This window comes from Lactuca saligna, chromosome 8 (assembly GCF_052625555.1).
Source record: "Lactuca saligna cultivar CGN05327 chromosome 8, ASM5262555v1, whole genome shotgun sequence".
Classification (NCBI taxonomy): Eukaryota; Viridiplantae; Streptophyta; class Magnoliopsida; order Asterales; family Asteraceae; genus Lactuca; species Lactuca saligna.
The window spans coordinates 238,161,502-238,183,125 of NC_136424.1; the positions used below are offsets into that span (position 1 = coordinate 238,161,502).

A 21,624-nucleotide genomic window follows, 5' to 3' on the forward strand; every position below is an offset into this window, starting at 1 on the left:
GAACGGCGGAAACGTTCGGGGGCGGAGGACGTCATGTTTAGTATCACAAGACACGCATCATAGTAATCAAAGTAATAAACAAGATTTCTTTAGAAATAAAGTGTTTACAATGTGTGTGATCACAAAACATAGAATACATATGCAAATAACAAAATAAGACATGAAGCTATACTGCTCCATCTTCTGAATTCCCAGCACGAGTACCTGTCTACTAGTTTCCTGAGAATAAAATTTATTTTGAAAGAGTTGATCAGCAATTAATTATATATAACCCTGGTGTATAATCTAATATCGAACAGATAGTTAATTGTGTGAATCTGCCCTAGGCCCACAACCAAACAAGGAATAGGGAATGAGGCAGAAGACACACATCTACCTATCTATCGGGTATTAATTATATATAACCATCGTGTATAAACTAAGGTATTATAGAATTAATCACCTAATGTCCTTTAAGTTATGCTGGTTTAATAAAACAGATTAAACCCTTTACTGGTAAGTTTCTAGTTTTGTACACCAAATGTTCTATTTGAAAATTATGTTTTGTACTAGAAAAATGTGCATTGAATTAGTGTCCTATGACCTGACCCATACCTGGTACCCCTTATGATGACTTAATGTATATGTAACATATATATAACTAAGATCGAATGGAGAATAGGCTGGGTGAATCCGCTCTAAGCCCACAACCAAACAAGGAATGGGAAATGAAGCGGAAAGTACTCATCCTATTACCTGTTAGATCCAATTAATATATATCCCTTGATGTATACATTAAGGAATCATAAGGTTAGCATTATGGTCCCTTTCTACTGAATGTACTAGAACCGACTGTTCTGTTTTTTGTTAGAAAAATATAAGTTTTCCCTAGTTTATAAATATCTTGACTCGAGAATAGTTTGCATTAACTTTCAAGTGGAACTGTCACAAAATGAAAGTAATGGGAAAATATAAGTACCCAGTTGTCTTTTGAATTGACATTCTGACGTACTGATTACCTTAAAACATGTATGTTTTATTAGGGTCAAAATGTGATGAGTAGTACCCATACTATACGCTCTCCTTGCAAGAGATTCTGGGGACCAAACCAGTTGCTGAGCCATGAAGTAGGCTCACATTAAAGTTGTACGATCATGTCTACCTAATTTAACTATCACCTTTTGTTTAGAACAATGAGTTAGTGATTCTTTGCTATAATTAAATCCGACTGTTGTTCCATGCTATAGCATCTTAGTATGTTTGTTCTGTTATAGTATCTTAGTATGTTCTTTCTATTATCATGTATAGTGTATAGTATGTCTCTCTGATGTATTGTATCTACCTCCCTGATTCTCTTTATAGTATGCTCTAGTATCTAGTATGAACTGAACCTCTAAACTATACCCCTTATAGTTTACTACTCTTTTACTTGAACTGTTATTGAAAAGACTCATTTTACTACTAAGTTATGCTTGTACTTTAAAAATGGAGTTTTGTTAAACTATGAAGTAACATAACTTTAAAAGAGTTTTTGAAATGTTTTGATCACTTATTAAAGACATAAGAAATCTTTTGAAAGATGTTTATAACAAAAATTTACACAGTTATCATTGTGTTCAACTTGTATTCCCCCTCCCCCCTTAAAAGCATTTAAAACAGTTAAAAGCTTCATTATGGGGTATGAACTCACCTTATGTGGGTGATTCAAACGAATATGCGCGTAAGGATGAGAATTTCCACGAATGAAGTCCCGAGACTTAACGAGTCCTAAATGACATATAATGACATATATTGACATGAATATAGTGTTTAGAAGCAACCAATTGCAAGGAAACACCTTTAGGGACAAGAAAACACTTGGACCAAGTGTTAGAATCACATGTGATTCAACTAAGGGGAGTGTACGACCACTTTGAGGAATGTGCGGCCATGGGTGTATGGCCAGGGAGTGTATGGTTTCACACTCATGGTAATGAGTGCACAACAACATTTTCCAAGGGTAGGAAGGCTTTTGGGACGATTGCTCAACAAGTGGTGAAGCTGGAAATGCATTTTGAAGGCCCTTTTAAGGGTGTTCTGAGGGGTATACGGGCACACATGGGTGTGCAGTCGCATACACCATATGATCATGAGTTATGGGAATTTTTAAGGTGTTAATCTAGTGTTTTTAACAAGCTCTAAGCTTAGGGAAAGAGTACTTACGATCTGGAGGCTCAAGAAGGCTCGAAATCACCAAGAACATGTGTGTGTTCTTGGTGAGATTTGAAGATCTAGTCAAAAGAGATGTTTTCATGGATCAATCAAGATATGATTACAAGACTAGGAAGGATATCAAGAAAGATGGAATAGTCACTTACAACTTTTGAAGATCAAGATGAAAAACGGGATGACAGTTGAGAGAAAATTCGATGTTCTTGACTTGGAAAATGAAGAATGGATTAGAAATGAAGGGATAACATACTTAGGGAGGCGGTGTACGACCGTACACTCATGTGTACATCCGTAAACTCATGTGTACGGCCATACACTCCCTCAAATGGAGTGTAGGGATTGATTTTGGTGCTAAAAGTGTACGCGACCCAATCCTATACTCAATGCTTGAATGTATTGAGCTTTAAACCTTTGAACGGAATCTAAACAAGGCTAAATGATAGCAGAAACGAGTCTGACACTCAGTTGAGTTGACTGGCTGGGCTTTACAAGGCAATAATTTTAGGTTGTCACACACGTGCTTTATCCTTCAGAAAACAGGAGGCGAGTCGGAACTTGTCCACCTTGGGACACAGGCTAGAACGGAAAGCGTTGGAGACATCTGCCAACCACCAATTGCTAGAAATGGGGTCCTTATCCCCATGATAGTATCGAGCTCCATAGGCTCTAAACTCCCTGAACGTCAGTGTGCGCGCCCCCATTATGGCCGCCATCCCGGTGCGGAACATACCCAATCTCTTGTCCAAAATATCCATAATGCCCTCCTTCACCATACCAAAGATCACTGGAGTCTGGTCTAAATTAATGCGCGTAATCTTAGCTAAAATAAACTCTCTCATCTGCTCATCGAGCTACCCGACTCCAAAGCCCAAGCTTGATCCCTCACCGATACCTGAACTGCCCACGGGTCTACCCTGTAGTGTCACCATACTACAATATAACATAACAATCATAAAAATACACATCACTATCGAGGGATCACACACGCACTACAAGTTCCCTGGTTTTATCTCAGCCCTTCTTGAATCGAGTACGGATCCTCTGCTTTCAGTAGTACGGGCCCTTACTACCTTCCACATCTATCCATACTTTCCTCAAGAATTGCCTTGACTCCACCAAGTCCCTTACTACTACTACCGCTCCCAGTACTACTCCCAACCTAGGCTTGCCCTAGGGTAATCACCATCCCACTCTCCGCTATCAACTGCATAAGAAGTCCCTGCTATCTCCCCCTAACTAGCTTGTGAATACCATTACATATCACTAAGACTAGATAATTCTTCGAATGAGAGGTGCTACCCTACAACGGTTGGACTCAAACAAGAGCTGGAAATAGAGCTAGACCTAACCTTCTGAAATTATCTAGTCCTCGTAATATGTAACTTAATGTATTCGATAACTATTTAGTAAAAGACAACTAGAACTCCTAAAAGCACAAGGCAAGCAACATTCAAGCATTGAGTAAACATAATCAAGCATATACTAACCATGCCATCATACTGACTAATTTGTACTAGCATGTAGTTCATAAAGCTGATACACATATAACAGGCACATAAGACATCCTTCCTTGATCCTTAGCCCTAATATAGCATGTCGTTCTCATAAACATATCATAACATAAACTTGTATGGGTAATTTGGGAGTACTTACTTGAGCTCGGCTAATTGCATGCACCACACCCCTTTTCTCTTTTTCAAAGTTCTTTTCGCTTTTTCTAATTTTTTTCCTTTTTCTCAAAATCCTTTTTATAAAAATGGTTTTTCTTTTGAAAATTTCTATACCAATTCCTTAGTTTGAGTTCAAACACACTCGAAAGTGTGTCTAAATCCCTTAAACCAAGGCTCTACTACCAACTTGAAACATCCCCAAAATACGGTCCAAACATTTCGTTTTAATTATTCATAAAAACCACAATTACCATTCATCATCTCATAAAAGACATAAGTAAAGTATCTCAAATCACCATAACAAAATACTGTATCAAAATCATATATACAAATATCAGAGTAAATCATCCTAGGCTAAAAGATGTAGTGTGTGTTATGCAGTCATCCCGAGCTCTTCCCCTTACTAGTGAATGTACCTGAAACCAAAACTGAAAACTGTAAGCACAAAGCTTAGTGAGTCTCCCCAAACTACCACATACCATACACATAATAACATACTGCAAACATTGGTCCTAGCTCGCTACATCGGGCCTCGCCTGACATCGGACGAATCCGGTATCAGGCCTCACCTGGCATCGAGCCACACTCGGTATACAAATCTATTTCTACTAGGCCCCGCCTGTCTCTGGGCCCCGCCTACTATACGCATACAAACATATAATCATAATCATAATCATAATCATGCTAGTACATAACAATCAAACACAACACTATAACTGCTAGTCTCAAAGCCCACCTATCTTGGGCTCTGTCCCTACTATGCTAATAATGAGATATGAAACCCCGTCCACACTCAGCTAGCGATGAGATACGGGTCCCCGCCCATACTCACCTCCCTACCAGGCACATACAAGTATCATAAAGACAACACGTATAACTAAATATGCATTCCTTCCTCAGGCCCTGTCCGGTATCAGACTGAAGCTCAGAAATCTTAGACCTTCCTTGGGCTTGCCCCGATATCGAACCGAAGTCCGGAACACACAACACATAACATATAAACTAAACATTCCTCAGGCTTGCCCCAACATTGGACCGAAGTTCAGAACATGCAATCTATATGGGGCTAACCCCGATATCGGACCTAGGTCCAATATACACTAATATACATAAACGGGCCGACATTGGTGCCTTGGACCCGCTCCTATAGGAGAAAACTCACCTCACAAGCTGCTTGTAGAATCCCGCGTGTAACCTCTCGCTGTTAGCTGGTAAATCCCCAAACTGCTGACCAGTCGACTCCCCGAGCTATTAATTCACAAGGAACACTTAGTCAAAAACTGAAAATTCTTCTAAGGGTAAAATGACCATTTTACCCCTGGTCAAAGTTAACACTCTGGTCAAAGTTAAAGTCAAGGTCAACTTCAAATTGACCCAACTCGTCGAGTTACCTCCTAACTCGTCGAGTTCCTATGCTATTCATACTCATGATAAACTGAGTCAACTCATCAAGTCCCTTCACAAACTCATCGAGTTCTACCTAGTATGGAATCAGGACAAATCGACACCACTCGTCGAGTCCCTCTTCTGGACTCCCCGAGTCCCCTTGTCTTTTTGGCTATCTTAATGGATTCAACCCCTACACTTCAGATCCAACTTTCATACTTCACATAAACCCCGAAAATGACCTTTTAAGGGTAAAGTTTCTAACTTTACCCATTAATACCTCTCCTTTAATGGGTTTAGCTCAAACCCTAACTCTTTGGGACCTAAAACTTGGTCCTTAAGCCATCCATGCATCAAACTAAAGCATACAACCACAGATCTAACCCGTAACACTACTTGGACACGTAAAGCTCCCACCTTTCTCTTTATGCATGGCCTTTTTGGGAAAAAAAAGGCCAAAATGACACTCTATGTCTTGCAACGAGACTCTAATGGCATAAATTTTGCACCTTTATGCCCTACTAGCCCTTCAAAGTCTTAAATCTGGAAGAATACCCACTTGGGTCATCCATTCTCCAAAATTTATCATTCTTGGGTCAAAACCCTTATAAAAGAGGAAGGAAGCGATCTAACAAGCTAGTGGTCAAGATAGAAACTTTATTACCAGAAAATGTAGCCAAAGAAGTGTAGTTTCTGGATCTACTCTCTTCCTCTTGAGCCCTCTATATTCTTCTTCTTCTACAAACTTCCAAAGTGCACAAAGATCACACAAAATGGCTCACAATCTCAAACAAGGCACTAGGGTTCGTGGATTAGGGTTTGGAAAATGAAGGCTTTAAATGAGGCCAGGGGGTATAGGTTAAGGATGCTTAAATAGGATACAAAACCCGAATTTAGGGTTTCCCAAACCCAAACCAACTCGTCGAGTAGGTCTTTCCACCTGTGTCCTAATCTTACTTTTACTCATCGAGTTACCCTCCTTGGACTCGATGAGTAGACCTTCTGACTTGGGGTTTTTATTTCCTTAATTGACCTTCTGGATTCCGGGTGTTACAAAACTAATGCTTTGATACCAATTGTGACATCTCCAGTTTCAAGTAAAAAAAGGGCCGATTTGTTTATGCTTTATTTAAAATCAGAGTATCCTTTTGAAGAATAATATTGCAGACTTCGTTCCCAAAATATGATAAAGATATTATCAAAGAATCTCCGAAGAAATATATTTTAATTATATTAAAAACGTTGGGATGTCATCGTCAATGCAATACATAAGCATAAATGGAAATAGTACAGGTCTTACAAACATCTATTATTCTTTTGACCTATAATCCATAAATCTCTCATCTGTTCATCACACATGTGCTCTTTTCCCACTACCTGTAATACAAGAAACTTAATGGGCCAGGCTTGGGATCCTAGTGAGCACATAGATCTTTCAACCCATAATAATTAAATTCTTTATTTTCATCAAATCATTCAATCTGATTACCATATGGGGATGGAGTACCACTGGTGAACACTTAGTTTAAAAGTGCCTACATGTTGTGAGCCTACCAACGTTCCATTGGACTGTCTAGAACAGTTTACGGTCATCATCTATACTCCGTTAGATGACTGGATCATCTTTAAAGTCAATGCCTCTCATCATTTATCTCATCTTTCATCTTTCATCATCTTATATCATCTTTCATCTACCCATCTTTACCCAACATATTTATAGGTAATATATATATATATATATATATATATATATATATATATATATATATATATATATATATATATATATTTAAATCAAGTAAAGCATGTATAAATCGTTCATCCATCATAGATATTAGGAACATAGATAATAGGTACATATAGCATGTAATTTATCTTAAATAATTCATATTTATGTGTAATATGAAAGTAACTATGCACCCACTTGTTAAAGTGATTACTCAAAACTCGGACAATGCTTTGCTTCTAGCAATTGTCTTTTCCTTTGATGTAACCTAGTATCCTTATCACTAAGTCTTAGTATAATATTTCTTTTGACTAATTATTAGTCTAGATTAATCATTAATTCAAAGTCTTCTGGTCTATAGATGAAAAGCGACAACTAGGTAAGATCATATTGAAGGTATGGTTCGTTTGCCATACATAGTACTGTTTGGAAAGCTTACTTTAAACACCTCACTAAATCTAGCATTATCATCATCCCTGTAAGTAGATCAATTAGTAAAACGATTTGGAATCAATGATAAATCCTATTTAGAGGTTCATAATTACGACAATGAACTTAAACATATGTTATACTTAAAGCATGGTAAACATAACTCAATTTATAGGTGGTTTAGCGAAAAACCTGATTTTATGCAAACAGAACTTCTAAACTAAAAGCTCAATTTCTCAAGGATTTCTGATGCTCCGGAGCTTCGCTACTAACCCTTAGGGAGTACTAGAACAAGTCCTAGGAACCTTGGGTGGTTTGGGAGAGATTGGAATGAAGATGTGTGAAGAAATTGGTGAAATTCAGCCTCTATTTATAGACTACCAAAAACACACTATGTTGGGCGTACTATAAATTATAATGGGTGTAATGGTTATGCTGGGCATACATAAGTATAACATTGGGCGTAATGTGCCACATGTCGTCATCCGATCGCAAGCTGTGAGGAGGAAGGGAGTGTGCCAGATCGCGACACGTGTCGCACCCTTGTTAATCCGAAAATTAATTTATTGTAAAATTCATAACTTTTGCATACAAGCTCCATTTTGAGGTTCTTTATATCCACGCGTAGCTATTGATAGGATCTACAACTTTTGTTTAGATTCTGTCAGCTAATTTTGAATTTATTTTTAAAGTTATATTTAATATGCTCAAATAGTTAAAGTCCGTTAAAAATTCATAATTTTGTCATTTGACGTCCGTTTTCGACCATCTTTATATTATTGAGCTCATATTAATGAGATTTTCAATTATCGTTTATATTGTTTTGGATAATAATCGACCAATCTAATATTTGATTTCTGAGCTGTATACTGTTGCGCTGAATCTTCGAAAAATCATAACTTCTTCTAATGAAGTCAAATTTGGACGTTCTCTATATGCACGTTCTCGGTTTAACGAATATCGTTTAGACCACTTAAGCTAAAAAGTAATTTATCAAAAATTTACTTTTTACGATATGTAGAGTCGTGCCAGTTTAATCGTGAAACTTCAACGAGGCATAACTTCTTTGTAATAAGTCGGATTGGAGCTTTCCTTATATCTCCAAATTCCTTGTCATGACTACTTCACCTTTAGTCAAAGATATTAGGTCTAATTATTATTTTATTTTGGACGCATATTTTATTCCTATTTTATTATATCGTTATAAAAATGTATATTGCACATAATTTACACATAAATTACATAATACTCAAATATTTCTTCCTTCATTGCATCAAATAGGTTACACTTGTTGACCCTAACTATTACATCATCTTATTAATGCTTAGCGAGAAACACGAGCTTTATAAAACCCTACCACCCAAATCATTAAGACATGAAGAAAAGGAACAAATCAAGAGATCTAGTAACATAGCAAAGAAAAGGTTGGATCTTGGACACTCACCAAGGTCCAACATATATGCTAACTGAAGGAAATGATGCTTTCCAAGTAACTACTACAACAAGGGCCTCCTTCTCCTTCAAAAAATCACCAAAAAACACCAAGAATGAGCTCACAACTTCAATGGATGATAGGGTTAGGGTTTATGAGTTTGAGAGGGTGATGGAGGCTGAATAATTACAAATCCCTAGCCTTTAATGTTCTTTATATAGGACCTAAATCCCAAAATTAGGGTTTTGCGCTAAAAACACCTACCGCACCATGACGCCTATGACCACGTCGTGGCGGGTCATTTAAAGCACGCGGTCCAAAACATCCCGCTACGTATTGGCGATGCTCCACCGCGTTGTAGTCAACCAAAAAATAAAAATTAATACAAAATTTGATTCATACCTTGAACGAGTGTTACAGATAAGCCATGTAAGTGCATAAAGTTTGGAACTTTATCACTTAGGACATTTATTTAGACCAAATCTGAGAGTTGGACGTGGTGTCCTTATGAAATAAGCTCATAATGGAAATTTTGGATTCAACGTAAGTACACAGGATGTACTTATAGCTATGTAGTGCGTAGCCTTGTTTTGTCCCGTAAAATCCATCTGATGCTCTACGCAGGGCGTAGAACTGTTACGCATGACATAACCTAGCTGATGTTGACTTTTGACTTTTGATCGCTAACTGTTGACTTTGACCAAGTTTGACTTTAGGTCAACTGGGGTAATTTGAGTAGGAGATTGAGGCTTGGTCCCTATTTGATTTTTAGGTAATCTGTAGAGCTGATATTTAGAGCCGTGATCGGTTTAGCTATCTTCTAGACTTTAAGATGAACTTTCCTTACTATACTCGTTGGCCGAAGGCACCAATACTGGCCTACTAGGTTGTATTATGTATCATGGTATATAGGATGTTTCTGTGTTGTAGTAACCTATTAGATTGGTAGAACTGTATGATTACATGTACTTGCTGATTATTGTTTATCTGTGTGCATATGTCAAAATATTTATGGTGGGGTTGAGACGGAAGGCCAACAAACCCTGGATGGGTGGGTTGATGTGGTATTGCTCCATGCGGTAGACCAACAAACCCCTAATGGTTGAGTTGATGCTATAAGCCAACACACTTTGGATAGTTGGGTTGGGACAAGATGCCAACAAATCCTAGACGGTTGCTTAAGGCCATGGGGTAACAAAGCCTATATTCATGCATTGTAGTTATTATTCTTGTGTGAAATATTTTGGGGGAACTCACTAAGATTTGGCTTACAGTTGTGAATTTTAATGTTTCAGGTACTTCAGATGACCGAGGGAAGGCAAAGTCTTGAACATACACATCATCCCATGTATTTTTATGATTTAAGAGATGTTTTGATACTTTGATTTTATGACTATAATTTGGAAACAATGTTTTGTATGTTGTATAGTTTATGAAAAATGAAACTTTTATCATGATTTTTGGGATGTTACATTATATACTTGAGAATGTTACAAAACAAACCCTTAAGATCATACTATTTTTTTCTCTTACTCATCATATCTAACTCCAATATTTATTTAATTAGTGTTTAATTCATCTTATTAATTTTGTTATTTTCCATAAAAAAATGTTTTAACGAAATGACCCAAAACTTCTAGGTCTAAAATCAAAATGTTACAACTTGGTTGACAACCAAGTCCAACTTTGGAATGGTGGACTTGATGATGTTTATCTGATACAAAACATATGATAAAACGACCACATAAATAATTAGAACCTGCAAGCACAATGAATAGTTACTAGACCTCGTAATCCGTGTCTGCACGTTGTGTATATGTGTGCGACACAAATTTACATGACACAAATTTGACAGACACAACACACGAAAAAAATTGTAAAACGTGTATTGGGAATCAAATATGACTACAACATATAATTAATCTGTGTGACGCGTGACACGACACGAATATACACATTTTTAACCGAGTCACACGAATACACAGATAAACACAAATTTAATTTGTGTCTATATGTGTATATACATGTATTTACGTGTCACGTGTCACATGTTTATACGTGTCACATGTCGTCTGTTTATACGTGTTAAGCGTCAATACATTTAATTTGTGTCTATACATGTTTAAACATGTAAATTCGTGTTAACACGTGTAATACACTAAATATGAATTTAAAATTCGTATCGACACGAATAGACACAAAATACTAGTTTCTACAACACATTCATGGAAAACTCATGTCGTGTTCGTATCATGTTAATCATGTTGCGTATCAAATTTCAGGGTCTAGCTGTTACCGTTACATAAAGGACCTTAAGTCTAACCAACTGTAACCGTCACATGAAATACTCCAAGTCCAACCAACCCAATTGTCTTATGAAGGACTTTAGATTTAGTCAACTGTAGCTATCATATATAGGACCCCAAAGCCTTCTAGTCATAATCATCATATACTGATCATTTACACTAGATAACGTGCTGAACTGAAACCTCTCAAACGCCTTCATACAAAACATTAAATAACGTCAACCTAATCTCTCTGACAAGGTAAGATGTGCATTTATGATGATATATCATTATAAAGACAGTCTAAATATAATACTTACCAGAATATAAATCATTTATGGGAGGGATCGAGTCGTACACTTGCCACACCCAAATAAGGAACTTATCGGGAAAATACACCAATACTAAACATATATCTTTCCTTTAAAGAATTTTCTCCTTAAATAAGCCAAGTCCGGTAAACCCCCTCACCTATAACATCTCGTTCCCGAGTTTAACTTAACGAGAGAAAAGAAATAAAATATGTGGAAATGAGAAGAAAATAAAAGAAATTGGTGTTTCCGAGTTCCATTAAGGGAAAGAAGTAGAAGGAAATGGAAGAATCGCCTTCCCTCATAATTTTCCTTTTGATTTGGGAGAGTTTGGAAAGAAAGAACAAAATGATTAATTTTCCTTCCACTTCTCTCCAACTCAGGAACACAAAACAAACTTTTGTTTTCCTTTCATTTCTCTTATGCCTTTCTTTTCTATATATTTTTTTTCTTTCCTTAAACTCAGGAACTAGATGTAAAAGTCTTTCTTTTCTATATATTTTTTTTCTTTCCTTAAACTCATGAACTAGATGTAAAGTTCTTAATCAAGTTCTTTATTCGAGGTAAGTCACATTCTTTATATCCCATATTTTCATTCTCACTACATTCACTAACTTGACCATCTAATCGGAATCTTGAAATCAACTCCAAGACCCGGATGATAGTTTGGTTTAATTGTCAGGTTGGCTGGACCTATTCAAAAGTCTCATAGTGCAAAGAAGTGAAACCATGTAATTGGGTCTAAAATTGTGACCATAATTGGTTGAAGATGTGCCATAAGTTCTTGAAAGTAACATGAAAACCGTACACAACTCAAGTTTGTTTGCCAAGAGAATAGTAGATATTGAAAAGACATAAAAATAAAAATAAAAATAAAAAATAGATGGGGATGTAGACTCCTAAAATGACATCGCAAGTAGGTTTGCAATGGCGTGTCAAATTTACAAACTTAAACAAGGCCAAAAAGGTGAGCCAGTGTCAAAATGCGTGACGCCATTTTAGAATTTTAAAACGATACCTACAATCCGGCTAGAGCCTACTTGAAAGCGAAAACCTCCATCAATCCTAGGTAATATAAATACTCGAGATGCACTTTACATTTTCAAATCCCGCCGGCTTCTTCTCACTGCTCGAAGACCTATAATCTCGATCTCACTGAACACTGCTGCTACGATATGACCTTCTACTTGTTCAGGTTAAGCTCCGGCGATGTGGCTGGATTCAAACTGCTGTTTTCATTGGCGATTATCTATGGATTGTTGTCGACGGTGGCGTATTACGTTACGCACATGAAATTTATTACGCCTTTAGGCATCGATGCTCCTCTAGATCGGTTTTCTGAAGCCAGAGCAGTTGAACACATCCGCGTTTTGGCTCATGAAATTGACGGTCGTCAGGTACACATACTGACATACACTTTGTGTATTGATCGTAATTATAAGTTTACGTATCGTTTTACTCAACGTCGGTGTTAATTAATGGAAAAAGGTTTACATATTGTCTTTCCGTTCTAAAGTGAAACTAGTTGGCGTAAGTGACATGCTTGCGGAATCTGGATATCATTAATGGAGCCACCTTTGGCGTTTAGATGTGTTACCTCTGTTAACTTGCCACCATGCTTCTAGTTTTGGAAAGTATTTTGGTTTCCAGTGCTTGATTTGTGCTTTACCTTATTTAGGTTGATAACGATTTGCTCTAAATTTGGTTCATCCACTGAGTCATCACATATGATTCCACGTTAAGGGTAGTTCTGAAGCTAGACAAGCTTAGCTTTCATCTGACATTCTTATGTTATTAGTTATGTCACTGTCCATGTCTAAGAAGAAACAAAGATAGTAACAGTGGTCCATCTGAAGAAAACTAACATGAGAACCTTAAAAGGGAAATTGAAGTTAACTGATAATGTGGTATGCACAGATTAAACTATAAACTTTTAGATGAATTTGTGACAAAACAAGCTGATCGACCATTTGACTGATTGGTAAACATATATGGACTTTAATTGTTGTCTTCCTCTCACATGCTGGCAGTGAAAAACCATACAAAACTTTAATCGAATCAAAACCCCTTAAGTTGTTTGTTCTTGATTAATCTTAATGGGTGATTGATGATAGGAAGGGCGTCAAGGTTTACATGATGCTGCCAAATATATTAAGACACAATTGGAAATGCTGAAGGATCGTGCTGGATCTAATGTAAGGTTGGTATACGGACGTATGTTTTCGTTTGTTCTTTTTAGAAGAATATATGCAAACTAATAAAGGTTTATTTATTTTTTTTCTTTCGACTGTTTCAGGATTGAAATAGAGCAAGATGTAGTGAATGGCTCTTTCAATATGATGTTTTTAGGTCACAGCTTGTCTCTTGGATATAGGAATCACACCAATATAGTAATGAGGTACTTCAAGATCCTGTCAAATCATATAGGGTTTTTTCATTACAATTCCCCATGGGTATAACTTGAGCTAACTTGCAGGATTTCTTCATTAGAATCAAAAGATACAGACCCTTCCATTTTATTAAATGGACATTTTGATAGTCCACCTGGATCACCAGGTGCTGGTGATTGTGGTTCATGTGTTGGTAGGCTTCATTTCTTGAACTTTTTTACTTTTGTTTTCCATATTCATCTTACAAACATGTTTTAAATTTCATCATTTTTTTGTTCACTTGCAGCATCTATATTGGAGATAGCAAGGCTAACAATTGATTCTGGCTGGGTTCCTCCTAAACCACTTATTTTTCTGTTCAATGGTGCTGAAGAACTTTTTATGCTTGTAGGTTCTTTATGATATACTTTCAACTGTAAAAGGAAGAAATCACAAAACAAAGGCTTTCTTATTTACTCACATGTTTGTTATTATAGTTAGCACTATGAAGGATTCTGTTAAATGCTACAATTGTGATTTTTAATCTACTTGCTTTTCAGGGTTCACATGGCTTTATAACAACTAATAAATGGCGCAATACAATTGGAGCTTTTATAAATTTGGAAGCATCTGGGAATGGAGGGCTTGGTAAGTAGTTGAAGTTTGTTCAAATGTATTTGTGCTTTCTTAAGATTATGGCTTTCTGTGTTTTGGTATGATAATGTTCTTTGAGGTTTTTATATTCCAAAGAATATAATTATTAATTAAGATTTAGAATTACAGATTTTGTGTGTCAATCTGGACCTGGGTCTTGGCCTTCAAAAGTCTATGCCGAATCTGCCATACGTCCTATGGGCAATAGTGCAGCTCAGGTTTTACAATTCTCTATTGCTTCAAACCTTTTGTTTCAAGTCTTATAATTTTATTTGATGATTTTGACATCATTTTATAACTATATTATTTAATTTGTAGAAATCATTAACGATCAAAGCTAACTTAAAATTAATGTTGATTCTTAGTTTGTGCTAAAGTTAGTACAAATGTTACTCATTATTCCTTCCATTTGTTAATTTTCATTCATTAGACATGTGTTTTTTTTCTTTAATATTTTATATTCCATCATTGAATGGATTAATAAGTTGTAATATAACCTGGTTTTATTTTAAATTTTTTAAAGACACTAATCTTTGTCAAGAATTTCATGATTTTTAGTTTAAATCGTAATTTTATTTTCTGATTATAGCTAGAAATAATTTTTTTTTATTGTAATATCAATTGGCTTTCACCGATTTTCTATTATGCGTAATTTTTAGCTTTGAAAATAATGTATTCTATAAACCATTACATTTTGCACACTTTTACGATTCAAGCACCAATACTTTTATCTTTTCCAATCAAACCATAAAAGTTTCAGCTTTCTTTTTTGAATTTATCACTTTGACCTGAGGATCAAAGGTCAAAACTGTCAATTTGAAAAATCTGAAAAATAAAAAATGCCACATCATCTTTTAGTGAAACCTGTGATCACAGATTAAAATTTCCAATTTGAAAAAATGTCTGGAACTTTAATCAGAAAAAGAAAATGAAGTGCCCACGGTTAAACTTAAACCACACCACAAATGTGCCAAAAATATTATGTTTTTTCTGTAATTCTCCCAGTAATATATAACGAATACTGTTAAAAGTTAAAACTATACCTTGTATTTACAAATGGGGTTAATCTCATAAAAGACATTATATTTTATGTTTTTTCCAGATTAAACCTCATCCTTATTTTTTCCATGTAAAAGACCTTATATTTATTCATTTTTTCCAAAAAACCCCTCGACTTTATCTTTTTTTTTTTCCAAAAAAAACCCTCAACCTTCTAAATGATTCCAAAATAAATCCTCATCTTCTTTAGTTTTTCCAGAAAAAACCCTCACATTTTACACCTTTTTCTAGAGAAAAAATGACAAAGGGTTGCATACTCGCATGGAGGACTTTTTAAACACAAAATATAAGGTCTTTTATGAGATTAACTGTTTACAAGTAATATAAAAAGAAACAGTACTACAGTAGTAGGTAATTAGTGAGTTAATAATTTATGTATTTGAGTGTAACATTTATTTGTAGGACATATTTTCTTTTGTTCCTGGGGACACAGACTACAGAATGTTTGCCACTGACTTTGGGGACATTCCTGGACTGGACATTATCTTTCTCCACGGGGGTTATTTCTACCACACCTCAACTGATTCGGTAGAAAGATTATTGTATGACTTACCACTGCTACTTTGGTACACTTCACTAATTTTCAATTCCATGACTACCCTTCTCAACTCAATTCTCTAATTCATTCACTTTTTTTTTTTTTTTTTTATCCATTAGACCTGGAAGCATCCAAGCTCGTGGGGATAACTTATTCAATCTTGTCAAAGCCTTCACCATTTCACCTAATCTTAAAAATGCACATCAGAGGGGAGTTTATAGAGACTCTGCTGTTTCAAAAGATGATGAGCAGCAGCCTATCTTTTTCGATTACGTATCATGGTTCTTGGTAGGTTTCTATGCTCTCGACTGTAAGGGTAATTTGGTCATTTAGTCACTTTATCAGTACTAACTTAATGAATTTAATATATAACAAACTTAATGGATTCAGTTATGTATGATGACTGTTTCTTTTTTACTTAATGCTAACACAATATCTTAATAGGTTAAGTTCAGCCATGATTTTATAATTGGTATTTCAAAATTGTCCTTATATTTTACTACATAAAATCACATTTTTCATTTGTTTTTAATCTTGTAAGCACCCCATATCTATCTTTTTGTTTTTTAATCTTTGTATGTATTAAAATCTTTTCCTTTTTTGATTTTTTTTTTTTTCATTTGCCGTTTTTTATGAACCAAGAAACCTCAAATATATTTCCACAAATTTTTTTTTGATCTAAAACTTAACTTGAATAGTTTTGACCAAAATTTTCCTCTGAGAATGCATGTACAAACGATTAAAAAAAATCCCAGAAACGTACGTTTTTTTGTTGGAAAAATTCAATATGGTCTTTTTATTTAATTTGTTATTCTTTCTTCTTTTTATTAATTTTCCTTACCTATATTTTGATTTTTTTTTGACGGTTGATCATTTTTAATTTATTTAATATGGCCATTTATAATTTATTCTTTCTCATTACTTATGTTATTTGTTATAAATAAATAGAAGGGTAAATTAGTCATTTATTCATATTCAGACAGAACAAATAAGAAACACTATTTATATCAGCAACACGTTATCCACTCAGACATCATTATCCATTCAGTATGCTTTATCAGTTCAGGACTTAACAGGAAAAAAAGAAAAAAAAGAAACAGGCTCTTTCTTTTTCTTTAGTAGCTGAATAAAAGATTATTGTTTTCTAAATCTTGTTATTTATAAAATTCAGGTTTACTATTCTAGAAAGCAAGGAATGATATTTCATAGTATGCCTGTTGCCATCTTTCTACTCATTCCATTTTTTATGTGGTTTTCAAAGTGTGGCCTGAAATGCTCATTTGCTGCCTTATTTGACAACATAAAAGGTAAGATAGTAAATTAAATTCTTTTGAAGTTTAAACTATTGTGTATTTTGAGCTAATAATTTTAATTTGATCTTTTGTGTATTTCAGGAATCTTGTTTCATCTTATTGGGATTATTTTTGGAGTTATATTCCCAGTTGTCTTTTCTATCTTGAGGTTGCTATTCTGCGCACACTCAATGAACTGGTGAGAATTCTTTTTATTTTTCTCAATTGAAAAAAATGATTTAATAAAAAATGTAACATTATTAAACAATGATTACTGTAGGTTTGCTCATCCTTATCTGGCTTATATGATGTTTGTTCCATGCTCACTTGCTGGGATGTTATTTCCAAGAATCTGTTGGAACTATTTTCCTCTCTCTCAAGCTCCTTATCTTATCAAATCATCAAAACAGGTTTCCTTTTTTATTTTTTCAAATGTGTTTCATTACAATTCCTTTAATTACATTGAGAAGCTTCATAATAAACAATTGAAAATTTTACGCTTTAACTAATGTGTTTGTTCTAAAAATTGCTTGATGTGGCAATGAATTATTACATGACAGAAAAACGTATCAAATGGATAAAAGATTGAATTCCTTTTCATTTCCTGCTAACCAAACATATGATATATCAAAATTTTCCTTTGGGTTTTAATTTCTTTTAACAGATTACATTCCTTCAAGAACATGATGTGAACTTTCTTAATTTATGCTTCTCAATTCTCATATTTGAATTTGATATTGTTTTTCAGGAACTTATCGATGAATCCCGATTCTGGGGTGCGTTTGGCTTATATGCACTCATCAGCATGGTGCGTGTTATTTATTATTTTTTGTTTAAAATCATTAAAATTTCCTGTGTTAGCAGATTGGTTTAATTATTTTTTAATTTGAAATCCAAGCAAAAGTGTCACTAGTAAAACTAATGCAAGCTTTCTGAATGCAGGGCTATTTTAGTGCTGGATTAAGTGGAGGATTCTTGACTTTATCTTTAGCTGCTTTAATGATTCCTGCATGGATTTTCTTCCATTTATCTGTTAAGTATTATGGTCGTGAATCACTAACGTAAGCATTACAATTTTCAGTAAACTTTAATAGTGTTTGGTTGGTATGATGGAATCAGAGAAGGAATGGAATTGTTCATTCCATTTGAATTGTTTTCTCAGGTCAGCAGCATGTTTTTTGGTTCCTACATTACCTCTACTCTTACACAGTGTGTATTTTTCGGTGTTTCTTGTCCAATTTTTAATTGAGAAAATGGGTATGATGGGGTCCATTCCTCCTCCTCATGGTTAGTACTTAGTACTATAACTATAATTTCTCAAAATTCATTTTCATAAACCCTTTAAATGTAACTGAGATTTTTTTATTTTTATACAGGGTACTTTGTTCCTGATGTTATAGTGGGTGCAACTATTGGAGCATTGACTGGTGTGTGTGTGGGACCCATTTTACCAGTTACTGGTCATTGGTTGGCCAGATCATCTATTATGCAGTTCTTACTACATGCCACTGTCATTTCCATGGCTCTCACTTCACAGTTTTTTCCATACACAATTGATGCCCCAAAAAGGGTTATTTTACAGCATACTGTTGTTACTGCAGGTATTTTAATTTTAATTAAACCTATTAAAAAAAAGGGTTATTTTACACTACATAAAACTTTAAATTCTATAAAGACAACTGTAGTTTGGAAATTGTTCGGTCTAACCATTCGAAGAACTCTATTTTTTTTTAACCATTAAAACACACACACAAAAAAAAAAAAAACAACTTTAACTGGAAAAATATTCTTCCGATTTTTTTTGGAATTCCTTAACGGAAAAAATGAACTCTCAGTGGTTTTTATGGAATTTGGCCTTTAAATAACAAAATGACAATATCTTTATTATAACTTTTTTGAGAATAATGAACTTTCATTATGATTTATTTTTTATTTTTGTGAATAAAAGTTTGTTAATTGTAATCAAAATAATGCAAAGAATAGAGTTAAAGCTATACCTTGTATTTCCAAACAAATATAAAAACATACACATTCCATGATCCAGCCAAATCTCTTTCGGTTTTATCTTTTTTCAAGTGCTATTTTTTTTTAACCTTTTTCTCATAAACAGATTCCAACCTCTTTTGATTAACAGATGCAGGACAAATTGATGACATCAGCTTTGATATATCTGTATTGGACTCCAATGCATTACCTTTCCTTTTCAAACATGCTCCTGAAGTAGCAAAACACCTCAAAATTGATTCAGATTTTTCATTCAACACCGCTAATCAGTCTTACCGAGAGTCCTGGATGGTAAAACAGTAAAAAAAAAAATTTACTTTTTTTTTTTTTTTCTGTAAGGAAGGTGGAGTTATGGAGTTTGTTCTTTTTGTCACAGGCAATATATCCCCTGTCTGATTTGTTTTCAAGAAGCTTGAAATTCCCTGCTAATAGAGATGAAATCTTGAAGAATTATAGTTATTTTCCTCATATATCAACTACTAAGCAACAAGCTACCTCCATTGATGGGTCCCGCAGAGTTTACTTGGAATTTTCTTTGGGGTATGCTTTCTTTCTTCCATTGGAATGAACAAACAAAAAAAAAAGAGTAAATTACACGAATGGTCCCTATGGTTTGGGGTAATTTGCGCGTTTGGTCCCTAACTTATTTTTTTAAATCGGAAGGTCCCTACTGTTTGTTTTTGTTACGCGTATGGTCCCTGTCTTACCTAAAAAGACTATTTTTCCCTTGATTTATTTATTTATTTAAATAAACACACCCCAAACTCCACCCCTCTCATCTTATCTTACCTACCTCAATATTTTTCTCTATTTAAATAATAGTATTTTTAGGTAAAACAGGGATCAATTGCGTAACAAAAACAAATAGTAGGGACCAAGTGTGTAACAAAAACAAACAATAGGGACCTTCCGAATTAAAAAAATAAGTTAGAGACCAATCGCGCAAATTACCCCAAACCATAGGGACCATTCGTGTAATTTACTCAAAAAAAAAACTGTTTGTTTTGCCTGATGGAATGGAAGTTTTAATATATTAAGTTTTTAATTAAGAATTTTATGAATTATGTTCTAAAAATAAGTAGAAAATATCTTCTTTATTATAAATATTATAATCTTGTTTTCATGTTCAGTTCCTTGAAGGAGGTATGGGTTACAGTCCTCAACATTACAGGCCCAATTTCCAGTTGGTCATTTGCAAACGCTACCCTTCCAGGTAATTTTTGTCCTATTCACATACACAGTCACAGTCACAGTCAGAGTCACACAGTATTTTTGTGCCTTTTTGCAGCTCCCGAAATTGTTAAAGGTGCCCCTCCATCATATATTTGTAGACTTAGTGGTGTAGCCAAGGAAAACTGGACCTTTTGGTTGGAGGTAATTTATCCTTCTATTTATTCAATAACAGCAACACACCTTTATAAAATTTATATAAAATCAGTATTTATTTATTATTTTGTTTATAGACAAATAGTCCAGGAGATATTCGTATTGAAGTTGGTGTTGTAGAACAATACTTGATGGAATCAATGAAGAAATTAAAAGATAGTTTTCCAGAGTGGGTGGATGTCATTGCATTTTCAAGTTTTTTGTCCACGTATATCTTTTAGTTTAGTACCAAACTTACATTTATTTATATTGTGTTGTTTTTAGTTTCAAACTGTGTTTAATATCATTTATTTTATGGTAGCAATATAGGTAGTCACTTTGTTATAGTACTTGAAAATGTGTTGATTTGGTGATACTCGCATCCTATTTATTGTCATTTTAGTGAATAGCTCATTTTTACGTATAAACATAATCTTGTAGCTTAAAATTCTTCATCTTAAATTCGTGAAGATTAGTAACAAATCGATTGTCATCTCTAGTCATCAATTCAACATTTTGACTTCTATGGATGTGAATCATCATTTGGTTGTATATTGGAGGGTATTGCTTTGTTTCGTAACAAATACTTTATGAAACTAATCAACGGCTTAAAGTTAATTATCAGAGTGAAATCAAAGAGAAAAGAACAAGATTATTCATTGTATTGAATCTTGAAAATTAATACAAGTACAAAGCTTTTATACAAACTCAGACTAATTAACCAATTATCTAACAACTAGCTAATACTAGTTAACTAATTGTAGTTAGACTACCTTCTAACAACCCAATATAGCTGCTTCTAACAAACCAAAGTTAACATATTAGATGGATGACATCATAACAAACTTAATGGTCAAACGATTGCAATGTAAATATGTGTGTCGTTTTGCAATCAAACGATTGCAACCCAATTA

General features: G+C 34.5%; 1 protein-coding gene across 4 annotated transcripts; it reads left to right on the forward strand.

The window, feature by feature from the left end:
* The first annotated feature begins 12,410 nt into the window (after window positions 1-12,410).
* On the forward strand, window positions 12,411-21,086 carry LOC145011127 (Zn-dependent exopeptidases superfamily protein). 4 transcript variants are annotated; one of them, XM_078969766.1, is made up of 22 exons: window positions 12,411-12,498; window positions 12,625-12,826; window positions 13,544-13,629; window positions 13,726-13,827; window positions 13,906-14,012; window positions 14,106-14,206; window positions 14,359-14,446; window positions 14,582-14,670; window positions 15,914-16,053; window positions 16,169-16,337; window positions 17,221-17,356; window positions 17,444-17,540; window positions 17,622-17,751; window positions 18,090-18,149; window positions 18,284-18,402; window positions 18,504-18,628; window positions 18,718-18,942; window positions 19,476-19,636; window positions 19,722-19,885; window positions 20,476-20,558; window positions 20,634-20,719; window positions 20,809-21,086. In XM_078969766.1, the coding sequence occupies exons 2-22, from the start codon at window positions 12,719-12,721 to the stop codon at window positions 20,950-20,952; spliced, it is 2,520 nt and encodes an 839-aa protein (XP_078825892.1). In that variant the 5' UTR covers window positions 12,411-12,498; window positions 12,625-12,718; the 3' UTR covers window positions 20,953-21,086. The 4 variants fall into 4 exon arrangements, with proteins under 4 accessions (XP_078825892.1, XP_078825891.1, XP_078825893.1 ...); XM_078969765.1 differs by lacking the exon at window positions 12,411-12,498 and having other exon boundaries at window positions 12,506-12,826; XM_078969767.1 differs by lacking the exon at window positions 12,411-12,498 and having other exon boundaries at window positions 12,719-12,826; window positions 13,548-13,629.
* The last annotated feature ends 538 nt before the right edge of the window (window positions 21,087-21,624 follow it).

What these genes read in the sequence shown, in the direction of transcription:
- LOC145011127 (XM_078969765.1), top strand. Translation starts at nt 12,605, where the DNA reads ATGACCTTCTACTTGTTCAGGTTAAGCTCCGGCGATGTGGCTGGATTC. An exon ending in GCATACTGTTGTTACTGCAG is followed by an intron (nt 18,943 to 19,475) that starts GTATTTTAATTT and finishes TTTGATTAACAG; the next exon opens with ATGCAGGACAAATTGATGAC. An exon ending in TACTTGGAATTTTCTTTGGG is followed by an intron (nt 19,886 to 20,475) that starts GTATGCTTTCTT and finishes TTTCATGTTCAG; the next exon opens with TTCCTTGAAGGAGGTATGGG.